This window comes from Megalobrama amblycephala, linkage group LG7, assembly GCF_018812025.1.
Source record: "Megalobrama amblycephala isolate DHTTF-2021 linkage group LG7, ASM1881202v1, whole genome shotgun sequence".
NCBI lineage: Eukaryota > Metazoa > Chordata > Actinopteri > Cypriniformes > Xenocyprididae > Megalobrama > Megalobrama amblycephala.
In genome coordinates, this window is record NC_063050.1 from 2,356,908 (window position 1) to 2,369,020 (window position 12,113).

At 37.6% G+C, this 12,113-nt stretch overlaps 1 protein-coding gene across 1 annotated transcript; it reads left to right on the plus strand.

Moving 5' to 3' along the window:
• The first annotated feature begins 1,264 nt into the window (after positions 1-1,264).
• Positions 1,265-9,791, plus strand: LOC125271030 (caspase b-like). Its single transcript, XM_048194964.1, has 7 exons — positions 1,265-1,642; positions 2,615-2,760; positions 3,491-3,667; positions 7,963-8,212; positions 8,330-8,413; positions 8,661-8,770; positions 8,913-9,791. The coding sequence occupies exons 1-7, from the start codon at positions 1,375-1,377 to the stop codon at positions 9,021-9,023; spliced, it is 1,146 nt and encodes a 381-aa protein (XP_048050921.1). The 5' UTR covers positions 1,265-1,374; the 3' UTR covers positions 9,024-9,791.
• The last annotated feature ends 2,322 nt before the right edge of the window (positions 9,792-12,113 follow it).

The following is a 12,113-nucleotide window of genomic DNA, read 5'->3' on the forward strand; positions in this document are numbered from 1 at the left end:
TGTTAAGATTGATGTGCTGATTTTTGAGATCTGTGTGTCTATATGATGCTGCAGCTGTTAAGCTTTTACTTTTCTTTTTTTTTTTTCTTTCTTTTTTTTTAGTTCTTACTGCCTGGTGTTTAAAATAGTTAATTCATTATAACTGATTGTTGTTGGAGCTATTGCTGTAGTTTTATATGTTATTTTGCTGTGGTTTGTATGTTAATAATGTAACACAAGGGATTAAACATAGTGAATCAAGAAACTATACTATAGATACATTTTCATTAATACATAACTATCAGCACTCAATGACCATTTTTCCCTCCACATTTGTTTCTGCCATAACAAATGTGGTTTGCAAAAACAGTTAAATCAGCCAGAGAAGAAGAAAAAAAAAACTGTGTCAAGATCTTAACCAGAGCAATCGCTGATCTCCTTAATGATGACATCAAGCCAAACATTTTCAATTAAACATCAACATCTAAACTTTTGTTAATTCTCAATAAGATCTTCTGTAGAAATGAAGTCAAACTGGTTAGTAATAAGTGTAATAATATGTAATGGCTTTAAGACAGTTGTAGTTCTTGTGTTGTTTGTGTATCTCTTTTTTTCTGTTCTCGTTGTTCCTCTTCTCTTTATTGGTTCTGCTTGTTAACAGCAGGTGTTCATCATTAATGCTCAATCATCACTTACACATTCACTTAATTATTGCAACACAGCATCAATGTTACTTTTACTCTGTAGTGTGGACACTAGAGGATGTTCCTGTGGGGTTGAAAGGGTTAAAGATAAAAAGACACACCCACAAAATGTATTTTAACAGTAACAAACTGTAAGTTAAGAAACAGTTATATACTGGCAATATATACTAGCTGTCTTAGCCTCTTGTGTGCATGTCATCAGATTAAGAAATGAACCCAATACAGATGATACTAGATTTTTCCTTTAACAATCAATAAGTTTTGAAATCAAAAACACATTTTTCAGATGCAGTTTTTGTCCTGTTAATACTGTATATTTGTACACAGGGTTTCCTGTCTCCTCAGATTGGTGTTGATGCATGACAGTAACTCTGATTCCCAGTGGATTCAGGCACTATATTGTGAACAACTTTGAATTTGACAACTTTGATGTACAAAAGTGACGTGTGGTCAAACACACTGATTTTAAGCACAAAAAAAGATTTAAAATATTCACCGCATTTATGCTTTCCCACTTTCACTGCTCCGGAAAAGCACTGCAAATAACCTGCAGACACAAAACTTTCCCCTAAAATTGCTATTTGGGTGTTTTTTGGGAAATAAATTTGAATAGTCTGGGAATGTTCTTTTTAGGTTTTTTGTATTCAAACAAGACTTTTTTTTATTTGTCTTTTTCTCCTAGTGACACAAAATGGACTTTATTAAAAAACTGATGAATGATGCACTTGAGGAACTTGTGGATGAAGACTTGAAAAAATTCAACTGGCAGCTGTGGAACAGTCTGGCAACAGACATGGGCTCTATTCCTCGAGCAAAGCTTCAGAAAGCTGATCGGTCAGATGTCGTTGATCACATGGTAGATAAGTACAGTGATGAGGCAGGGAATATTGCAGTAAAAGCGCTGCGCAACATCAACCAAAATCATCTTGCAAAGACCCTTGAGTCGAAACTTCAGGAAGGTAAAGAATGACAATTTAACCAGTTTAAGATTTAGTATTAATGTAGCACTCTGAAGTATATTGTATACATCATTTTGAAAAGTAATAAAATATAGTTCACATTTATTTATATTAGGCCTATATTACAAAAAAATAAATAAATAAATAAAAACAAAATCTTATCTGTATCCTGTGACCAATAACCTCAGACTTAAAAATAATAAAATAAAATAAGTTTTATGTAATTGAATTACATTCAAATGAGTGAAGCTGCTAATGTTTTATAGAGTTTGTAGAGTTTGTTCAATCAGATTTTGAGAGATTTAATGTTTTTTTTAATCCTCATTTGATTTCATCGAAGGGTGTGACTGTGACAGACAGTTGTAGTTCTTGTGTTTCTCTTTCCTTCAGTGATTCTGCTTGTTAACAGCAGGCCCAGACGGCAACATATTCTGGCCCAGATCCGGCCCACATCAGGTACATGTGGATTATACGTGGACCAGATGTGGGCCGGATCCGTGCCGACACTATGTTGCTGTCAGGGGGTGTTCAACATTAATGTTCAATCTTCACTTAATTATCTTATTAACTCTGACACTGCTTCAATGGTACTTTAACTCAGTAGTGCGCACACACATGAACATTAAGCAGTGTTCATTAACCAGGGAATTTTTCTGCATACTATTACATAAATCTTACCAATTAATTTAAGTATGAATGACAAATATGGATCACATTCACTTAATCAGTTAAAACTGGAATGTAAAAAAAAATGTGAATTGAATGTAATTCAATTACATAAAAACAAGGATGCTAGAGATGCATTCATTTGGAGCTTATCCTTGAAAATAGCTTTTCAGCATCTAAAGATTGTAGATTTTAATTTGTAAATGTATGTAGTTGCAGACCGTTTCACACAGCAGCTGTTCTTTGATCTATGGGCTTTGGATATATTTTGAAATGCACTGAATGATGATGTTTTCCTGTCTTCAGCTCAGCCGTCTGAGCGGGAGGAAACCAGAAATGCTCCAGTGCCTGTGGATGAGCAGCCCATCCAGTCCGATTGGATGAGACCATTCAGCATTATTCCATCCAGCCAACAGTTTATGAACAGACTTCTTACAGAAAAGAGAAATGACGCAAGTATCTCTGTTTCAACAATACATTCAAGAGTCAGTGCTGTTTTTTTGGGCCGCCATCCTGCAGAGTTTAACTCCATCCAGCAGCTGAAGCAGCAAATGTTGGAGCTGAACGCTGCCGGACGGTGGCCCTCCAGAATCGGGTTTGACGCCCTTGAAACACCTTTATATCAATATGTTTTCTAATGTAAACATTTCTAGCATTACAGCTTTTCTGGCCTGAATAATATTTTATGTGAATCAGTTTTTTTTCCAAAGCCTTCTAAGATGCATAATTCTGATCTAAACAGTAATTATCAGTATTTTTGATACTTTTATACATCAAGGATGCATGATAATGATCAAAAATTAAATGATCAAAAAAGACAATGTTACAATATATTTGTATTTTAAATAAATGCTGTTCTTTTGAAATTTGTTCATTCATCAAAAAATCCTGAAAAATAACATTTATCTCAGTTCCCACAAAAATCTGAAGCAGCACAACTGTTTTCAATACTGAAAATAATAAGAAATGTTTCTTGAGCAGCAAATCAGCATAAAATAATGATTTCTGAAAGATCATGATGTCATACTTGTATAAAACATACTCTGTTTTTGTTCATTTATATACCTATCGCTTTATGCTATGTTATTTTAGTCTCAGTATTCCAACAAAAAAGACTGCTGAGGTTGGGATCTGTTGCTTGTGCTTTAATTCTGCATAATTCAGTTTTTTCTTTTTTTATAGATATATATTCCAAAGTACAAGTCTCAGAGGAGACGTTTAGCCCTGCTAATCAACAACATACAATTCAACAATACACAGCTCAACAGGCCCGGAGCAGAGAAAGATGAGGCGAACATGGAGTGGCTGCTGAAAGCTTTGGGTTACAGAGTTCAGATATACAGAAATCTCTCTGGAAGGGTGTGTATACAGCTAGTGGACCTCTAGTGTGGATACAGAAATGTGAACAAATACTCTAGTTATTTATTCATAAATATTCATACAACATTCTGTTGTATGTGTAATAGAGGCAAGCTACACTCTTAGAAAGGATGTGTTAAAACTGACTCAAACTGTGTTAAATTCTTACACATTAGTGTGTGAGTTTAGGGACAACACTTGTGTTAATTCTGACACATACATCAATGATTTTAACACAGTGAATGTGTCAGGAAGGTGTAGTCAAGACCAAACCCTTTCAAGAGGGAAGTTAGTGAGATAATTAAGTCATTAATCAAGCAGTAGTGATGAACACCTGCTGTTAACAAGCAGAATCACTGAAGGAAAGAGGAAAACAACAACAAAATAAAACACCTGTGCTACTTCTGGACATGAAGATCAAATGATCAATGATCTCTTTGTCAAGTCCAGTCAAAAAAACATGTTTAGGGACAACACTGGTTCTGTTAATTTTGACACATTCACTGTGTTGATGATTTTTAAAGTGATGATGTGTTTTGGTAAACACTATTACAAAGACAACAAACTCACACAAAAAGCCAAGTGTCGAACTGCCCAAATAAAGGAAACACTGACCACCAAAATAGTGACCAAACTGTAACACAGTTCGTATATACAGGAAGGAGGAGGCGGGAACCGGCGAACATTCAAATAAACTTTAATATAAAATAAACAAAGAACAAAACGAAAGTAATGCCGGCAAACCCTCGCGGACGTCTGCTGGCCACACAAACATAATAAAACATAAAATAAAGTCCAGGCCTGGTCCTCTCTCGTCCTTCACTGGCGTCGCTCCTCCTTTTATGCTTCCGGAGCTCCTCCGTGAGAGACTCAAGGCCGGTGCGCCTCCCAGGTGGAGCTCATTAAATCTCGCGCCACCGGCCTTGCGCCGTTCCCTCACGGCTCTCGCCCGCCCTGGTCGCCACATACCCCCATCGCCCCTCGCAGGCCAGGGGGTACTCCCGAGACTGCGCTCTACTCCCCCCTGGGGCCTGTCTCGGCGGCCGCAGCACCTGGGGGTAAGGACAGACGAGACGAGAGAAAGGAGACGGAAGCAAGGGGAGCGACAGGACGAGAGACGGGAGAGAGGAAAAAAGAAAGACAAAAAAAATTTTCTTGGTCCGGTTCCCAGACACACTGCTGCTGCCAGCCGAGAGGCTCTTCCTCGCGGTGCCATGCGATGGTACTGGACGCTCCGTGGACTGCTCTATCCTCCTCCGCCCCCTGGCGGCCGGCGATGGCTCCTCCGACTGAGGGCACCCGGCAGCGAGTCCACCCTTTCCCTGCTCCTCCCCTTCATGGCGGACGGCAGCAGGTACCAGCCCACGGCGAACGGCGGCGACTCCTCCGCTCCCTCTTGGATGGCAGCCACCCCACCTCGTCCCAGGGGCACGGCACCGAGCTTCTTCGTCCCACCTGTCACTATGCTCCAGCACCACCGCCTCAGGCAGCCTCTCGCGGTCTTCTCATTCCCTCTCACTCGCTCTCCGACAGCATGTCCCTCCTTCCTCCCGGGTTTCGGCACCAATGTAACACAGTTCGTATATACGGGAAGGAGGAGGCGGGAACCGGCAAACATTCAAATAAACTTTAATATAAAATAAACAAATACAAAATGAAAGTAATGCCTGCAGACCCTCGCGGACGTCTGCCGGCCACACAAACATAATAAAACATAAAATAAAGTCCAGGCCTGGTCCTCTCTCATCCTTCACTGTCGTCGCTCCTCCTTTTATGCTTCCAGAGCTCCTCCGTGAGAGACTCAAGGCCGGTGCGCCTCCCAGGTGGAGCTCATTAACTCTCGCGCCACCGGCCTCACGCCGTTCCCTCACGGCTCTCGCCCGCCCTGGTCGCCACACAAACATTTTCAATAAAACATCAACATCTAAACTGTTAATTCTCAAAAAGAAATTCTGCTGAGATCTTGAGAGATTTATTTTCTTTTTATTTTATTTAGATTTCTTTTATCTTCAGTTGTTTCAGGCTGTGTGGCTTTAAGTCAGTTGTAGTTGTGTTTCATTTTCTGAGAGTTCATCACATGTAACATTGATTCAATGCAATTTCCATTGATTTATTTTTGTTGAAATTTCAACATTTTTTCAACATTAATTGCGGGTGATATACAAAAGTGATATTGATTCAATGTGGTTAACGTTGACACATTAACAGTGATTTAACATTATTTTGATCATTGTTTGCTATCTGGGTATGCCTGGATCCACAAGACTTGAATGTAAACATAAAAAGGGAGCACTACCAGATTCCAAAGCATGAGGAGATCACAAGTGAAATGACTGGTGCACAGTTCTTCAACAAATTCAACAGAATCCAAACTTCGCAAGGATTCTGGCAACTAAAGCTTCATGAAGACAGTACCAAATACTGTACGTTCAATAGACCTTTTGGACGGCATTCATTTCTACGTCTGCCGTTTGGAATAATTTCAGCCTCAGAATTCTTTCATCGTGCCATGAAGCACATCATAGAAGGACTGGAGGGAGTTTGTGCATGTCAATGTCGATGACATTGGTTTGGAGATCATCATTGCAAGAACACAATCAGAGACTTTTCCAGCTACTTCAGAGTTTGGAAGTATGGACTCAAGTTAAACAGAGCTAAATGTCTGTTTGGTGTCACTGAAATTACCTTTCTGGGTGATAAGTTGTTTAGACATGGTGTTGAACCTGACAGAAGCAAAATTCAGGCAATTCTGGATATGCCGAGTCCAGTGGACAAAAAAAGGTGTGCTGAAGATGCAGATATGCTCAGATCGAAAAATAATGTTTCAGACTCATCTTTGGATTTGAGAAATCCACAGCTATGTCTATAGTTTACCATTGTTCACTGCAGAAACGGATCATAAGCCTTTAATTTCGCATTCAGCGTCTAATGATGAGGCTGCAACGGTATTACGGTATTGTTGTTCCACACGTGCTGAGGGAAGAGATGCTTTCCAGGATACATGAAAGACCTCTTGGAATGGAGAAATGTAAAACGAGATCTAGTGATTCAGTCTATTGGCCTGGAATAAATTCTGACATTGAGAAAAAGGTCGGTACTTGTGAAGTTTGTCTGAAACATCAAAGCAAGCAAGCAAGAGAACCCATGATCACAACAGACTTACCTGAGTATTCTTGGCAGAAAGTAGGTACAGATCTCTTTCATTTTCATGTTAAAGAATACTTGGTAGTGGATTACTTGTCTAGTTTTCCAGATATAGCTCTGCTGTATAACTCCTCAAGTGCTTGTGTGACAAAGCAGATGAAGTCAATCTTTGCCCGGCATGGCATTCCTCTTGTAGTAGTGAGTGACAACGGTCCATGCTACAATTCATAAGGAATTGGATGACTTTGCAGCTCATTATGATTTCAAACACGTGACTTTGAGTCCCCTTAATGCTCAGTCTAACGGGAAGACAGAGAAAGGAGTTCATATTGTGTTCATATCTAGCTCTTCTGAGCTGTCGAGCAACACCTTTGGAACATGGTGCATCTCCTGCAGAGCTCTTAATGAATCACAAAATAAGAGTGACGCTTCCCAACAGGATTGACACGAAACAAGACCTGATCATTTCGACAATTAGGCAGAAACAGAAAGCTCTCCAAAAGAGACAAAAGACAAACTATGTCAAACAAACCAAAATGCTGGAAGTGTCATTATCAATGAATGACATTGTGAGAGTGGAAGATACCAACTGCTGGGACAAGAAAGCTGTTGTTTACTAAGAAGTGAGTTCAAGATCATATGTTGCTAGAACAGAGAGTGGTCAGATTCTTAGGAGAAATCGCAGAAGTCTCCTTAAGACGCAAGAAACAAGCCAAACACTGACTGACAAAAAAAGAAGTTCTGGTCTCACCTGGAGATGAATGGTCTCACCTCCTCTTCGTCTTCTTCCATTTCTCTGGACAATGATCATTCTGCAGAAACAAATGACCTTCCTATACTAAGAAGACCATCATGTATCATAAAGAAACCCGATCGACTTGGTGGTTTAATTGTTGTTCTTATTATTGTCGCCTAGATGGCAGTAGTACCAAACAAACAATTGGCAAGTACCCAAGAGTATAGAGCTAGAACAAGAAAGTAATACAGAGAGCTAAGCTCATGTGGGAGTTTAGTGCTGAAGAAATAAAGTGGCTACACGTCAGTTCATTAATTATTTTTCAGCGTGTTTATTTAATGAACACCACACTATGCATGTCTGTATTTTTATGATTATTATTAATATTTTATTTGATTATTTTTTGAATTCACAGCAAATAGCTACAGCAGTCAGGAGCTTCGCTGCACTTCCCGACCATCAAGACTCGGACAGCACCTTTGTGGTTCTGATGTCTCATGGGGACAGAATCCATAATAAAGATGCCATTTTAGGTGCCAACTATCATCAGCAGAATCCCAAAGATTACTTCTTTGTTGATGAAATCTTCACCCATCTGAACTCAGTGAATTGTCCTGCTCTGATTGACAAACCAAAGGTTATTCTGATCCATGCCTGCAGAGGAGGTGCGACACGACTGATAAAACTACATATTGATGTTTCTCTTTGTACTCCATGTTTTTTTTTATTTCTGGATTTACTGTAATATTGTATTCAATATTGTTAACCATTTTTCTGTCCAGGTAACTTAGGAGGTGTGGAAATACAATCAGATGCCATTGTTCACATAGAGAAAGATTTCATCAGCTTTAAGTCCTGCCTCCCTGGTAAGTGCTCAGAAAACACTGATTGATGAAGTAAGATTGATTTGTAGCTCACACTTCTGTTCATTTTATTCAGATTCAAACAACTGGTAAAATAAAACAATTGTTTTCCTTTATTATTATTATTATTATTATTATTTACAATGACACCCTTTATACATGTTTTCCAGTGCTTCTTTAATAATGAGCAAAGTTTCAAAGTTTGGGTTGCTTTGTGAAGTACTTCAACTTACTGATGTCCTCTCCACAGATATCGTTGCATACAGGAATATTTTGGAGGGAAGTTATTTTTTCTGTTACATACTGGAGGTGTTCTGTAAACGGGCTTATATTGATGACATTATGGAGTTGTTCAGGAGGGTAAATATTAAAAATCCCATTTAAATTGGTGTGCTTTATTTCAGCCAAAAGTCAAAACAATTTTTTTACAGTTTTTTGCTCAGTTAAAATGAATACAGGAGTTTGCTTCTTGTCATTTTCAAATATGATCTTTTTATTATAGGTCACCTTACGCATGGAGAAAGACCCACGATTCACAGATCAGGAAAAACTAATGCCGTGTATTGACAGGACGTCCCTTCCAAAGAAATTCTACCTGTTCCCTGGACTCTGAGGATGTGCAGTTTAAGGCAAGACACCACAGGTTGATAGCAAGGCATTATCTAAATAAATATGGACGAATTTGAGTACATTTCCAGACCAGAATTCTGAACATTGGATGAAGACTGGCTGAAAAGTTATTCTGAGAAATGATTTTGAGATTTTTGTTGTAACTGAAATCTACAAAAGAAATAGATAAAGTGTAATAAAAAGCAAAACAGACCAAAATCTCAAGACCAATGAACAAAAAAACTGGTCACTGGTTGTGTCTTGCCTTAAATCAAGATAAAGAGGCTTTATGTGCAAAAACACATTCTAAATATATACAGGCAGTATATTGCATGCAATTATCAATTACAGTATATACATTTATTTTACTTTTTTAATAACATTTAATTACATATTCTCATATACTTTGCTAATGCTAAGAAGTTTTTTCCATCCAAAATCATGTCATTGTGCACTACACTGTAAAAAATTGCTGTAAAAAAGGCCAAATTTCTACAGTAACATGCTGTTTTCCATTATACCAGTAATATACCGTAAAAAACAATGCATTCTGGGTAATATGTGACGTTTTCGAGAAAGTAGCCTACAGAAATCATAACTCGTTCATAGTTGACACTCAGAGGCTGTGTTCCAAATCACACCCTACACCCTCATTCACTATTCCCTACATTAGTTCACTAATATAGTCCACTTGACAGAGTGAATGAAAAAAACGTGTGAATTCAGACACTGATGAACACTTGCTGTTAATAAGCAGAATCAATGAAGGAAAGAGAAACAACAAGAACAGAAAAAAATTAAATCAACTGAAGATAAAAGACATTAAATCTCTGAAGATCTGATCAATCAACTCCACAAACAGCATTACCAGCTTCACTTATTACTAACCAGACTGACTTTATTTCTGTCACACGTCTACAGAAGCTCTTACTGAGAATTAACAGAGGTTTAGATGTTGTTTTATTGTTTCGTTTGGTGTTACCATGATGGATGTAAGTGTTTACTTTAGTTGTACTCTTGACCCTTGATTATTTAATGTTAGTTTTTTTTTTTTTTTTGGCTGTTATAACCGTTTCATGCCAACCTTTTCTGATAATGGATTATACACTGGATAAGTTCAGTGAATTACATGATTATCATGTCATAATCAAAACATAATCAACAACACACTATTGTATTTTCTCTTAGCTGCTTAATGCCATAACAAATGTCTTAACACACAAACAAACACACACATTTACAGCAGCCAAAAATAAACTAACATTACAAGTCAAGTGTCAAGAGCACAACTAAAGCGAGCACTGACCTCCATCGTCTTATTTTATCTTCAGTTGATTTCATCTAAGGCTGTGGCTGGAAGTCAGTTGTAGTTCTTGTGTTTCTGATTTTCTTTTTTCTGTTCTTGTTTCTTTTCCTTCAGTGATTATGCTTGTTAACAGCAGGTGTTTGTCACTAATTTTCAATCATCACTTAATTAATCACTGAATGATATCATTGTTACAAGTTGCTTGCGCAGGAAACACACGACGAAGGAGATAAGCCACAAAATAAATCTTTACTTGACAGATCCAACAGGTACAGGCAGAAACGCAACACAACTCACTAAAGATGAGACCGGACAATGAACATAGGGAAAACAGGAACTTAAATACACAGAGCAATTAACCAAAGTGACAAACAGCTGTGATAATCAAGTAGTGTCCATGGTGACTGATGATGGCGGGAAAACAGAACAAAGGAGATCATGTGAAAAATGACAACAAACAGAACGTGACTGAGTCTGTAACACTCATTAACTTCAACACTGCTTCAGTGTTACTCTAACACTCTCTAGTGTGGACACATATAAGTGTTCATTAAACACTAGGGGTTTTGGTGTGGCGTTTAAAGGGTTAAAGGTGTAAGATGAATAAACATGTAGCGAAACACTTTTCTACAGTAATAAACTGTAAGTTGATTTTATAGCAACAAAGTGTAGAAAAACAATATGTAAAATCAAGAAAAAAAACAGCAATGTACTGTAAAACGTAACAATCAAATTTATTAAATGAAGTTAATTTCACTGAAGTATTAGTTAAAGTTAATACAGCTCAATAACTGATCAAAGTAAATGTTGAATTGAAGTGGTTTTTTATGTGTTTTTGCACTAGGTGTTGGTGTTTAATGTTTTGTTGGGATTTAAAGGGTTTCTATTATCATGTGTTTTGTGGGTCACCATTGTGCTGAAGAGTAGAGTCTGTGCTTCATCCAACTTCTTCCATTAGATAGCTTGTTATTAGAATATTTGCTATTCTTTTTCAGATAACTTTGATAAAGTGTGAACGTTAATCATTAAAGCTTTACAAATTTGTTACCTTAAATTTGTTTCTTGCGTCCTGCATCTGTGTTTGTAGGAGATTTCACATATGGGACAGTCTCATTTTAAATATATCAGCCTGAATCTGATATCGTTCCATAAAAGAGAAAGAGGGAAAACATCTAACAAAACGTTACTGTTTCTCAAAATCTTTTGTGTAGCGCATCAATTACACGTTCACTGCCCTCACTGTTGACCAAATGTTTTTATAAAACACAGGAAAAATATGAATATAAAAATATAGAAACAAAAAATTATAAATGGTACCATAAAATGTCAACGTACCAACTAAGAATTATAGTTTTAATAATTCCGTTATAAAATAATAGTGTTTAGGTCAGTTATTCCTCTGCAATTAACTGACTGCAACACCTAAGAATTTAATAATTTGTTTACAAACATGCTTTTGTTTATTTATTTCGGATATTTAATACTGCACAACGGCTAAAAACAATTCTATACATGACAATGTACACATTAAATAGCGCTGCATTATCACATTTGCCTACTTATTAGCAGAGCTTTGTTTGCCATGCTATTCCAAAATAAACAATCTACAAAAAAGTGTGTGTGTGTGTGTGTGTGTGTGTGTGTGTGTGTGTGTGTGTGTTTCAGGAAACACTAAGCCATTCATAAAGTATAATTTGCAACATTTTCTGTAAAGCCAGAAAGTTCAATCAAACCCTGCTTGGAGGTCCTTCTCAGTTTCAACACACCTGCCTGTAGTAAAGGACCTAT